General features: G+C 40.3%; 1 protein-coding gene across 12 annotated transcripts in view; it reads left to right on the forward strand.

Annotated features, from left to right (window-relative positions):
- Positions 1-13,991, forward strand: part of PEX5L (peroxisomal biogenesis factor 5-like) — a 242,800-nt gene that overhangs the window by 201,184 nt on the left and 27,625 nt on the right. For all 12 annotated transcript variants that reach the window (XM_011972157.1, XM_011972161.1, XM_011972158.1 and 9 more), the window contains one exon: positions 12,349-12,465. In XM_011972157.1, coding sequence (XP_011827547.1) covers positions 12,349-12,465 — 117 coding nt within the window. The remainder of the gene's footprint in view (positions 1-12,348; positions 12,466-13,991) is intronic.

The following is a 13,991-nucleotide window of genomic DNA, read 5'->3' on the forward strand; positions in this document are numbered from 1 at the left end:
CACACACACACACACACACCCCAACACCAAGTCCTATTTATTCTATTAAGGATCTCTCAAATCCACCTATTTCTCTCCTTCTCCACTGCCAGCACCCTACCCTAGTCACTATCATCTCTTATATAGACAACTGTAATAGCCTTATAAACATCTTGCTGCCTTTGGTGTGGAGAATGAAACGCCCTACGTATTCCATTCTCCTCATTTCAACCAGAGTAATCTCTCTAAAACACCGATCTGAATAATGGCTTCACACTTGTCCTTAGAACAAAGTCCAAGCTCATTCACCTAACTGTATAAGGTCTTTTCTGATCTTGAATATTCTACATCCTCACCTCTGACACCTTCTGCCTTGAGGTCCGCACTGGCATCGTCATAATCAGTTCCCAGAATGGGTCCTGTAATCCTTCTCCTAGCTTTTACACATGCTGTTCCTCCTACTGGAAATGTTCTTTCCTCATGCCATTACCTGGCTGACATTTGTTCAACCTTAGAGTCTCAGATGGATGTTATCTGCTTCCAAGAAAAATCCTCAACTCCTAAGTCTAGGTTGGGTTCTCCTCTCTCCCAGAGCACATTTCCTCCCCCTTACCCCGGCCTTTATAATACTGTATTGCATCTGTCAATGTCCCAGCAAATTGCACACTCCAGCAGCAGGGCGAGCATCTCTCTTGCTCACTGCTACACTCTGGTGACTAAAACATTGCCTCCCACATAGTAGGCTTGCACATAATTGTTTGCCGAATAAATTAATCAAATATGAAAGTGTATACAATTACTTTGAGAAGATGCTACCTTCCAAATTTTATGAATTACTTCGAAGAGGTTCCATCTTATAAAGGCATTGGAAAAGCACTGTGGTCTTGTACATTTTTTTTTTTTAGACAGAGTCTTGCCCTGTCACCCAGGCTGTGAGTGCAGTGGCTCAATCTCGGCTCACTGAAACCTCCACCTCCTGGGTTCAAGCAACTCTCTGCCTCAGCCTCCCGAATGGCTGGGACTAAAGGCACCCACCACCATGCCCAGCTAATTTTTGTGGTTTTAGTAGAGACAGGTTTCATCATCTTGGCCAGGCTGGTCTTGAACTCCTGATCTCATTATCCACCCTCCTTGGTCTCCCAAAGTGATGGAATTACAGGCATGAGCCACCGTGTCCAGCCATATTTCTTTTTAAAAATGTTAGACCTAGCTTTCCAAATGTGATCTTACTTACATAATAGCGCCTGAGATGAATGCAGATATATATCATTTGTTAAAGTCTAGCAAATCTTGCTAACACAGTCAAGTGACTGACAATGGAAGAATTTCAGTCCATTTAGAGTCTTCTGTCCTTTTTCTATCAGGATCTGTGGAAAAGAGTGCTTAGAGAGTGGGGTTTTTTCCCTGGCCAGTAGAGTCTCTGGCCTGGCATTTTTGGGGAGCCTCTCTTCTGTGTTTTGATACCAGGAATGAGGCAGCTGCTGCCAAGAAGCTAGATCCAATGCCTAGTATCCTTGGCAGAGAAAATATTTCTCTAGTCGCGTCCAAATTAATCCTCATAGGCCAATAAATCAATACACCAGGAAAATATGGGATGAGTTTGGCCATCTGGAATTTTTTTGAGGCGTTGTTGGGTATAACAGAAACTACCTAGCTCCACAGTAGCCACGAATAGCTGTATATTAGCTCAAGGTAACACTGGCACGTTCACCTTCCCACATGATACCACCAGCACCAGATCCATGGCTGGGAGCTCCCTGCAGCTTTTCAGAATCCTTGCCTTGCTGTTGAGTCAGCCAGTTTGATTTCAGTGTCAAAGAAAGCAGCTTCAACCATTTACCTACCCAATAGCCTCGTAAGATAACAAGCCAGATCTAGACTTTGTCTTTACATTTGGTCAACCATTTTGACAATTAGGTAGTCAAAAAAAAAAAGAAAAAAAAAAAAAAAGGAGGAGATCAGAATATCAGGGCAATATGATCAATACAATACAAGTGATTTTTTAAATTGGACTTTCCCTGCCAAAATAACTGAAACAGTTTTTTTTTCCTCCAAATATTCTGAAAGAATGAAAGGAAAAACTATTTCCACAAAGTAAGAGGTAGTATCTATACGGGCATTAGATATAGCAGGTTTAAGGCTGGGCGGTGGCTCATGCCTGTAATCCCAGCACTTTGGGAGGCCGAGGCGGGTGGATCACCTGAGGTCAGGAGTTTGAGATCAGCCTGACCAACATGGTGAAACCCCATCTCTACTGAAAAAAAAAACAGGCACCTGTAATTCCAGCTACTCAGGAGGCTGAGACAGGAGACTTGCCTGAACCTGGGAGGCGGAGGTTGCAGTGAGCCAAGATCGCGCCACTGCACTCTAGCCTGGACAACAAGAGCAAAACTCAGTCTTAAAAAAAAAAAAAAAAAAAAAAAAGATATAGCAAGTTTAAATTCTTTATCACCGAGGAAAATATTACAAAGGAAACTGCTTCTAAACTATCCCTCTGTTGACTTTTGCCTGCATCGAAGGAAAATGGGGGAGAAAAGAGCCCTTTCACTCCTAGACATAAGGTTGCTTAGTTGTAGCTGTAAATGCTGCCCCTGGGTGGGCACTTTCTGTGTTCAAGCCAAGTACTTTACATTCCTTCATCTCACTCAGTGCTCACGACAGCCCTATCAGGAAAGTGTTACTCCCATTTAAAGGTGGAGAAACTGGGACATAGAGACATTCAGTAACTTGTCCAAGGTCACACAACCATTAAGTACTGAGATTCTAACCTGATCTAACTCCAAAATTCCTGCTCTTAATCACTGTTCCCAATATAAGGCAATGTTTGGTGCTATTAATTTTGTAGGCCCTGAACCAAAATTTTTTTGATCATCAGAAAATAATTTCTTTATCAGAGAATTTCTCTTATTTAAGTGATTTTAAAAACAACTATAGTATGGCAGCATCAATTGAAACAGACCCCAAAAAAAAGCAAAAATAGTAAAGGAAATTGGAAAAAGTTTGGAGAGGTCAGGAAGTCCCCAGAAATCCCACTAGACTAATAAATTCACAGTTTTCATTTTTTCATGTTTCTTCCAGTCTTTGTTATTCTGTATACATAATTATATGCAGTTTTAAAGGTCATTTTAAATGACTGGTTAGTATTGAGAAGATGAATATGTCAAATGAGTTTTCTTCTCAAAAACATACCAAAAATATTTTAATTATTTTCTCCACATTCTGGGTTTCATTTCCCTTTCTAGAATAATAACAGCAACAAAATCTTGAAGAATTCTGATTCACACAGCAGATGTGAGGACGAGAAAACCTGCTGGCTAATTGGAGATGAGTTTCACTGGAAGCAATCACATAAAAACAAACTATGTCATAGACTCCTATCCCTGAAAACTGGTCACAGGATACACAAAAATTAGCCCACCAAAGGTCTCTATTGTTGTGGAACTCTAGATGCTCGTACACTGAGGCTTTATCTCAACGTTTTCTGGAGAACCCTAAATACGCACACACACGCACTCACACACACTCCCACACACACACATAGTTCAAGGTAAAATACATTTAGGAGACTGCTGCTTGCATCCCCCTCTCAGAGATTTAAAATATACATTAGCAGATGAAGATCCTGGGAAGTCCCCCAGTAAGGAACCTGTTTCCTTATGTCCAGAAATTGCAAACTCAGTTAGCTACAGGGCCAGGAGGCAGGTGAAGGTATGGACCTGGTGGTGACTGTGGCAGAGACTACATGCAGCATCTGAAAGTTGCTGCTTCTAGAAATGTAGGTCTTGTATTAACAGATCTTCACAAAATGTCTGAAATCTGGGTTTTCAAGTGAAATTTCTCATCCAGGATGAGATGGGAGAAAACATGCATCTTGGCTAGATCTGCTAAGGAAAACCAGAGCCATACAGTAGTTAAAGCAGTAAAAGCAGATTTTATTCAGGAACTATTGCAGTGGGTGGCGGGGGGAGGAAGACCTCAGCAGAGAACTGGGCTCGGTTCCGAATACAGCATGGACAAGCAGGGATCCAGCCAAAGAAGGGTAGGCATCAGTGAATGGGAAATTACTAAGAAGAGACATCAGGGGTTGGGGGGGATTCTGGTTGAACCCACCTTTTTAAGATTTTTGCTGAAGGCAGGCCAGGTGATCAGACATCACCTGGTGGATAGTGGGAATGGAAAATTTGGTCAGATGTAGAGGCAATCAGATATCAAGAGAGGAATTCTATCTAGACTGACTTAGCAGGATTCTTGCTAAAACTCGACTCCGCAAGGACAGATATGGAAACCTGGGGTTGAAGCCTAGTTGAGAAAAGGGCTAGGGGGAGATTGACTAAAGTTTGGTCACTGAAGTTCTGTCACATCTGGCCTATAGGCTACCAATTTTCAGCCTTTAGCTTAACCTAAAGTAGCTGAAGCTCATTTGGCCACAGAACTCTGTTCCTAGAACAGTCTTTTGGGAGATACTACCACATTTCATTGGCCTATCAACCCTTTGAAGAAGCCCCCAGAGTAAAGTCCCTTCTCTAAACCTCATCTTCCTCCCCCACTCCTGTCTTCTGGCCTAAAGTAGTAAAAGATGTTCCAGTTACTATGGCTGTGTAATACATTACTCCAACACCTGTGGCTTCAAACAACAATATTTGTTTTACCCAAAACTCTGTAATTTGGGTAGAGCTCAGAGAGGATGGTTCATCTTTGTTCCACAAGGTGTCAGAGTGGCTTGAAGGCTGAAGATATGGGTAGAAGGCTGGAATCATTGTGAATCAGAGTGAGGGAAGGCACACTCATTCACAAACAAACTCGTGGATGGATTACGCTTGCAGTTACTCAAGACATCCCTGAGATTGATGGCTGGAACACCTCCATGTGGCCTTTCTTTGAGACTTGGGCTTCCTTGCAAGGTGGTAGCTAGATTCCAAGGGTGAGTGTCCTCACGAAGAGGTAGGCAGAAACCATATCACCTTTTAGGGCCTAGCCTCAAAAGTCACGCCCAGGTATTCTCATTGTGTTCTATTTGTCAAGGCAGGTATTCAAAGACAGGGCAACAGACTACCTCTTAATGAAGTGAGACAAGGTTCTGAAGAGATGGGAAACCAGAAAAACTGCTTGCTGTAGCCATTTGGGGAAGAAGCAATCTACTGTCAAAGAAAAGAATGAAGTATTTTTATTTCTGGTTCTATCATTTACCAATAATAGTGTGACACTAAGCAAGTAACTTCGTCTCTTTTTGCATTTTGTTGTTCACCCTGTCCTGAATTACAGTTACCACTATTCTTATTTTATCATGAGGGACTGAGATTCTTGAGGGTAGCATCCACATCTAGATATTTTTGTTCTGGCTTGTTTCATTTCCTAAATATTCTCATAGTGCAATGCACAGTGACAAACATGTAGTTTGGGCTTAGTAAACATGTCTAATATTTTATTTTTTTAAATAAGTAGAGAACTGCCTGGTGAGTTTTCACGACTTGTAAACATGTCTCAAGAAAAAGAAATCCATTCAGGAACTGACTCCCACTCCTTTAGTTCACTGCTGGCTTTTTTCATCACATAACCTGTTATCATATGGAACATGGACAAGATTCAAACCCCAAGACCCTCTGCCCATCTCCACATGTCCCCATCTCCTCATGCCCATGGTAAAGCAGCTCTAGTCACCAGCCGCTACTTGCCTGCATTAAAAAACAGCCACTGAGAAACTGGCCCCACAAAACCTTATGCCTGAAGCACAGAAAGCTTCAGCATATTCCATTGCATATTAACAGCAGTTCTTTTTTTGTGAAGACAAATACCACAGGAGCCAAGAGCACAGATATACTCATGTGAAATTCCAGTTCTGCAAAGACATTAGTTTGCTAATGAATATGATAAAAACCTTTCAACAGTGACCCCTTCCTATTTAAACAACATACTTTGCTCTTTGTTCTTTAATATTCCATTTCCGTTTGCCGCCTTCCTGGGTCAGGAGGAAGAGAAAGGAAATAACAGAAAACTATCTTAGATTTCCTCTGTTAGAAATGACTCTTGATTTCCTTCTACCAAACTGCTTGAACCTTATATTGTTTATTTCCATCCTCCTGTGCTCATTCTTCCCCTTCCCATCATTTCCAGTCTTTCCTCCCCACATTTCTGCAGCTACCCTGCTGGCACATTGCTTGGTGAGAGCCTCGGGCTGTTTGCCCAGGTGCCTGCCAGCATCTGCAGTGATGGCTGACTCCGTTGAAACAAGGAAGAAGCATGTCTATCCCAGAGGCAATCAGAAAAATCTGAGTGCTAGTACCAATATTTTTGTTTTGCAATACTTCTGAACCACACAATTCACATAGTTTATGGGATTGCATTCCCTCTGTGTCCTGGGAAGTATTATTTTTCATTTCCAAGCAATAAAATAGCAATAACTGCTGATTCCTTAGCTCTTAGATGTTACAAGTTCTAAGCACTTCACATACGTTGTTTCACTTAACCCTTACTCTTAAGAGATTTTTTACAATTTACAGATGAGGAAACTGAGTTAAAGAGGTGAACTAAGTTGCATACGGTCACATGACAAGGAGCCTAGCCAGAATTCCAGCCTGTTCTACCTGAGGCCAACGCCCATCTGTTTTCCTCCCTATGCTGTTTATTTCTTTTTAAAATTTAACTCCTTTTTTTTTCAGCATACCCCCACCAATATTGAGACCTATGCTGTTTAGATTGAGAAAGGGGAATGCATGACAGATCTATGTTTATCTCATAGAGATCTGATTAATTTTGAGCCTTCCTGTTTGGCTCAGTAAATCAATTCATTAAAAACATTGCAACCAGAGACACTCAAAGTTGTTAGAGACCAAAGAATTCTTTGGGTCAAACCTCCATCTGATTTGTGAATCATCTTTACAGCACTCCTCACACTGGTCATTCCATCCCTGAAGACTTCTAAGGTTGAGGAGCCCATTCCATTTTCAGGCAGTTTGGTATTGCATTTGATAAAAATTTGTCCCCCTGGAACTGTCTTTCATTTGTACTAGTTCTGACGTCTGCAAAACAAAGCTGGGCTGGTTTGCTCAGCTCTCACCATCCCCCTGATGATTGTGTTAGCAGGTGAGTTGCTCCTTTACTCATTCTTCATCAGCAGGGTTACTCCTGCCCAAGGTCACTCATGCCTGAAGAGCCTCCAGTTTGTCAATGGGACTCACTACATGGGACACCCAGCACAGCACTAAGAGCTCAAACTAATTCTGACCAATTGAAATTCTATCCCATCCTCCATGAGAACACTGCACATCTGTGATGCAGCTCCGGGTTGAATATGTTCTTTGGGCAGCCACATAAAATCTTCGACTAGTATTGAGCTCTTACTCAACAGGAGATATGGTGAGTAGAAACATTCAGTTACCATTGGCCAGCCTGGGCTACTGGACCCCAGGGCAGTGAAGCCCCATGCTGATATGCACATAATTTCACTTCAGCAAAATTGTTTGTTGTGGAAAATTGTTAATCCAAACTTGCATAGTGGTTTTCTTTCCTTGTTATGTAAAAGAAATACTACTTTCTTTCTTTCTTTTTTTCTTTTTTAAACAGAGTTTCACTCTGATTGCGCAGGCTGGAGTGCAATGGCACGATCTCAGCTCATCGCAACCTCCACCTCCCGGGTTCAAGTGATTCTCCTGCCTCAGCCATCTGAGTAGCTGGGATTCCAGGCATGCAACACCACACCTGGCTAATTTTGTATTTTTAGTAGAGATAGGGTTTCTCCATGTTGGTCAGGCTGGTCTCAAACTCCCGACCTCAGGTGATCAGCCCACCTTGGTCTCCCAAAGTCTTGGGATTACAGGCATGAGCCACCGAACCCGGCCTGCTTTGTTTTCTTCTGTATATGCAGAGCTGGTTGGTTTGGTTTGGTTTGGTTTGGTTTTCTCAAGTTTTGATCCAGTGACAGTTAATCAACGGAAGTCTAAAGAGGCAAAAAGAAATCCAGACTCCTCCCAGGAAGAATTGGCCCTTAATGTCACATTGATTAGTTCTTTCACAGCACAACCCCAGGATCTTTCCAACTGACAAGTACATTTGACCACAAAATCAAAAGTAGCTCTGTGTTAACTCGATGACTAAATTAAACTGGTGAATTGGAATTGATAATATGCTACCATCCTTTAAACTTTCCTGTTCTAAAATAAATTGCTTCTTTTCTTATTCTTTATATGTTAATATAATTAATATTTAATTAATATTGCCCTGGTTCTTATAAAAAAAAAATTTTTGTTTTCCAGTTTTACAATCAAAAAAGTGAAGGAAAATAATGTCCAATGTACTTCTGGGAAAACATTTTAAAGTATGATTTTTGGAGATTAGTAAATAGACTAGACGGCCCCTTTAAAAAAAAATGTGATTCTGCGCTAAGATCTTCCTTCCGCCTTATTCTGATCTGAGTCAATCCATGTAGACAAAGAAGCCTGAGCTGCTATCTAATGAACCCAATCTTCTCACTTTACAAATGAGGAAAAATAACTTACAGATGAGTTAAAGTGACTCGCTCAAATTCTAGCACACATCTTTCTTCTTTCAAACCACTAACACAGAATATCAATGATGAAGGAATTCAGAGGCAAAAGATTGCTATAGTGTGGGAATGTTGAAGAAAACATCATGGGGAACTGAAATTGAAAAGAAGTAAGCATTTTTTTTAACCAAATCTTACTTTTCCACCAAAATAACTTATGCTAACAATAGAAAATTTGGAAAATGGTAAAAAGTACACGAAAAAGTGATGGGATAAATTACTAATGACCTCATCCTATAAAAGAGTTATACAGTCCCTTTCTCTACAGTCTTTTCTCCCCCAGATCATTATTGTGGTTGTTTTTCTATTATTGTGATTATACTACTTAGCAAGAAACATTATAACCCAAGGACTATTCAATATTGTAATAAACTATTCATAAACATCATTTTAACTGCTGCCTAAAAGTCCATTATAGAGGCTTTACCATCATTTTCTTAACCTTGATCCTATTTTTTAATAATTAGATGGAAGGGAAACATTTAAATGAAGAGAAGGAAGATGTCTAGAAGAGGAATATGTTTTTACAGTAGAAGCAAACACCAAACTGTTCACAGCTTTTATATTTGAGTTTTGCAGTTGTGGGTGATTTTTGTTTTGTTCTCTATATTTTTCTCAATACTATAAAAACACTAGCAAGAACACCTACTTTTTTTGAGCACCTACCATGTACTTTATACCACAGATGCATTTTCTCATTTAGTTGTCATAACAACTAACCAAAATTGCTATTATATCTTCATTTTAAAGATAAGGAAAATGAGACTTGGAAATATTAAGAGATTCACAAAAGGGCAATGACGGAACGAGGATTTGACCCCAGGTCTGTCCAAGGGGAAAGCTGCTATTCTTAACCTCCATGCTGCATATCCCAGTGTTCTTATGAGTATGTACTATATTTTATCATCAGAGAACTATTCTTAGACATGGATGTGGATGGCAAATAATAGCTCATTTCTGATGTAAGCAGATAGCTTGTTACACAGAGTATAAACAACAATCTGCCAAAATCCCAGAAGAGCTAAGAAAATCATCAATAAATAAAATCCCTTCAGTTATGTCTTAAGATCTTTAAAATTCAAATATGTTTCAGGTTTCTCTAAAATTCATTTAAAATAGTGGGAGGAAGCAGCGTTAATTGTAGCTACGTGAAAGAAGTCTGGATTCTGCGACTGGATGAAAATTGATTATACTAAAAGTAGTCTTCTGTAATTAAATGAAAACTGTGCTGTGCACTTTAATTAGTCAGCAGTAACTCATTTTAAGTGGTAACAGTGAGTTCTGGTGTATCTCGTTAAGTGAGAGCCCAGCGTCTCTACCTCAGCTGAGGTTCTGTCGGTTTTCCACAGCAGCCTTATTTATGTATCTACTGCTCTAATTTCAAGCTGCAAGAAAGGTAATGCACCCTTTGGTAACTCAGATGTACACATTATTGAATTCTTCTCATTCTTTCATGCAGAAGACTTGTAATATGCTTTAAATTCCAAGGACTCCCACTAGATGAACATATTTGCCTTGGAAAGTATGTGTAGTCTGTTGGCCTCTCTTGTCACCCAGTGCGAGCCTGGGAAAGTCAGCAAACATTATAAAATTCACTTGATAGATTTGTCTTCCCTTCTACTGCAGACAGCTTAAACCTGCATCTTTGAAAAGCTATTTTAAAAATGAATTCCCCCAAATTTCTTCCAAACGTTTTAGTGTCTAATAATTCAGATTTCATTGTATTTTAAAAAGGAGAGATATTTTTTGTTTTGTTGTGTTTAAACTTATTTTTTAAAAAGCAAAGCATGCTCCTCATGGAAAATTCAGAAAGTAGGAAATGTATGAAGAGGCAGGAAAAACATCCTTCATTATTTCTTCATTCAAAGACACATCTCTATTAACATGCTGGCATATTTCTTCCTAGTCTTTTCTCTAGCCATTGTTATTGTACATTTGAGATCATTCTGCTTGCACAATGTGGTATTCTACTAGTATTCTACTAGAAAAAGCAATTAAAAAAGAAATTTTGAATTTTACTTCTGAGCTGAACCTGGATTCCTAGTAGCCATTCCATGTGCTTCCAGCATCACGGACATAGATTATCAAGATGCCTGCTGCCTTGTTGAGAGGAGGCCTTTGCCAAAGGGGCGGAACCTGTTTCTGTGGGAGGAATGAGAATTCTGGACATGATAAAGCAGGAGCAAGAGCTACTATTTATTTAATAGCCTGGGATTATCACATTGAGCTGATTCTTATTCCATGAACATTTGTATCTAAAAGAAATGAGATTATAATTACCACTCAAAGCAGCTCTGCAGAAGAGTTCTTGCTTCAGGGCAGCCACCACCCAGGCAGACCAGAGGTATTAAATGGTGAAGGTTAGGCCGGGAGCGGTGGCTCACGCCTGTAATCCCAGCACTTTGGGAGGCCAAGGTGGGCGGATCATGAGGACAGGAGATCCAGACCATCCTGGCTAACATGGTGAAACCCCGTCTCTACTAAAAATACAAAAATTAGCTGGGCATGGTGACATGCACCTGTAATCCCAGCTACTTGGGAGGCTGAGGCAGGAGATTCACTTGAACCTGGGAGGTGGAGGTTGCAGTGAGCCAAGATGGCGCCATTGCACTCCAGCCTAGCAACAGAGTGAGACTCCGTCTCAAAAAAAAAAAAAAAAAGAAAACAAGGATGGAGTCTCCCCCACCCGCCTCCCTGCCCCTGGCTATCATGGTGACCACTAACAGCCATCCAAGCCCAAAGTGGTTCCTTGAAATTCACTTTCTATTTCCTGGCCATGTGAGAACAGGGGTTCCAATGAGCCCCCTTGGTCACATCCTCAGTCATCCTCTCTGATATCAGGCTCATTTCCCTGGGAAATAGCTAAAAACTGAGCACTAGTCTCCTACTAATCAGAACCTGCCACCCTCCATCTCTTTCCCTACCCCCAGAAAATTCCGTCTCTTTCAAATTCTTTAAGATACTTGCTCCTTCCTCCTGCCCCTTGGGCCACCTAAAGTACTGTCTTCAGGCTTAATAAAATAGAAGTCAATCAGGGACAGCTCTCTCAGCAAAAATCTTCTTCAGTCTAGGAACACATACCTCCCTTGAAGTAAAGAAGAGCAAACAGCCTGATTCCCCTTACAGAAGATGTGTGGGAAAACTACAAGGAAACAAAAACACAAAGCAGCATTTTTCAAAAAATCATCCTGCCACATAAAAGTCCTTGAAGAGGATTCAGTCAGGTTCACACCAGGGTCCCTCATTCTTCAGCACCAGTAGACCAAATTTGCCATAAGTTGACAAGTGTGGGCTTGGAAAGCAGATGGGGTTTGGATCCTGTGAGTCCTAGCTTTGGGACTGTAACCCCCTAGACTCAGTTTTCTGCTGGCACAGTGCTTAACACAGAGTAGGATCAACTAATGTTTCGTTCTCTTGACCGTACCTGGCTGTCTTCCCAAGTCACTGCTCAGCCAGTCCCAAAGCAGTTGCTCTAATTCCTCATATGCTAGGAGCAATTCTGGGAGAGACTGCCCTTCCTAAAATGTGGCCTAGTGCCCACACATGAAACTGTATATAAGTAGTGGGTTTTTAGCTGAATTTGGCATATGTGATCCTGGTCTTTCTGATGGTAGTTATTTTCCTGCTGGAAAAAACCACAGCTAATCCACTTCAACACTCTGACACGTGAGTACCCTCCAGAAGTTCTTCAGCCACACCTATCAATTGGATGTTGCCATTTTATTCCTCCTCAGAAGCCTCTTTTGTCTATTAGGGGAAAAAAAAACCAAAAACACAGATGATGTGGCATGTTCTTAAATCCATCTCCATTTATTTTTCCTGTTTCCCAGTCAGATACAGAGTTTTGGGATAAGATGCAAGCAGAATGGGAAGAAATGGCTCGGAGGAACTGGATATCTGAAAACCAAGAAGCTCAGAACCAAGTAACCATCTCAGCTAGTGAGAAGGTAACACATTCTGTTCCTATACATGCTGACTAGTTTTCTTAACCTTTTTGGATCATATTTTATAGATTAGTCAATAGCTATTTTGTCAAAAAACACAGTAATTAAAAAGACAATTTAATGTCAATCTGACCTAGAAGAAATTCTGATGGATGAGACAATATAATTATCCAATGCGTGAAGGCAGCCAAGTTGGAATGAAATGCTCTTATTTTTATCAGTGTTCAGACAGACAGTTTGGCAGCCAACCAGAGCTTGGATCCTGACTGCTAGTTAGTTACTGAACTAGCTGACATTGAAGGTGGGTTGGAACAAGAATTGGTCTAATCTCACAATACTCTGTCAGTCAGTCATATGAGTCCTGTTGATTTACCAAAACAACAGAAGTGATACCAGTGGCACGGCAGTGAAGTGGAGACTTGGGGCTATATTTCACAGGTGGTCATTATATAGCTAGCAAAGAAACTCTGTGGAAAAGATGCTCTCACACAACCAGGTCAAGTCCCAAGAGGATTCCTTAGAGTTACTCCCCTGATAGAAGCCAGCAAATGCACAAGTACAGTGAACAACCAGCCAAATCATTGATGAAGTCCCACTTGCTCTAGGATTTATGTGTTTAAAAAACACTTGGTGGGGTTGGGGAGAACACTGAGGAATAAATATAAATTACTTGAAAGAAAGATGTGGAATTTTCTTACCTAGAAAAAGTATATATCACAATAGCCAAGATACAGAAGCAACCTAAAGTGTCCATCAACAGACAAATGGATAAAATCAATGTGAGCCTGAACAACATGGATGGAATTGGAGGTCATTATGTTAAGTAAAATAAGCCAGGTGCAAAAAGACAGACTTCATATGTTCTCACTTGTTTGTGGGAGCTAAATTTAAAACAATTGAACTCATGGAGATGGAGAGTAGAATGATGGTTACCAGAGGCTGGGAAGGGTAATGGGAAGGGGAAGGGGTGTAGGGAACTAGGGATGGTTAATGGGTACAAAAATATAGTTATATAAAATGAATAGAGTCTAGTATTCTATAACACAATTGGGTGACTACACTTAACAATAATTTACTGTACATTTTAAAATAACTAAAAGATTATAATTGGATTGTTTATAACACAAAAAAGGATACATGCTTGAGGTGATGATATCCCATTGACCCTAATGTCACTGTTACACACATCACATATGTGTATGCCTGTATGCTTGTCTCATGTACCCCATAAATACATATATCTACTAGGTACCCACAAAAATTAAAAATAAATAAATTAATTAAAAGAATAAAAGAAAACTATATATAGATAAGTATGTATTATTATTTTGTGGTGGAGGAAGTCTCAATAATATTCAGTTCTGGATAACACTTGTGATATTTTGCTAATACAACAAATATTTATTGAGCATCTACTCTTACACTAAGTACTGGGGACATGATGATGAATAATCTCCGATTTTAGTAGATCTGCAATCTACATAGTCATTAAAATGTCTCTTTCCTCCAAATACTCTGTCCCTCAATAG

The sequence above is a fragment of the Mandrillus leucophaeus genome, unplaced genomic scaffold (genome assembly GCF_000951045.1).
Source record: "Mandrillus leucophaeus isolate KB7577 unplaced genomic scaffold, Mleu.le_1.0 Scaffold1278, whole genome shotgun sequence".
Classification (NCBI taxonomy): domain Eukaryota; kingdom Metazoa; phylum Chordata; class Mammalia; order Primates; family Cercopithecidae; genus Mandrillus; species Mandrillus leucophaeus.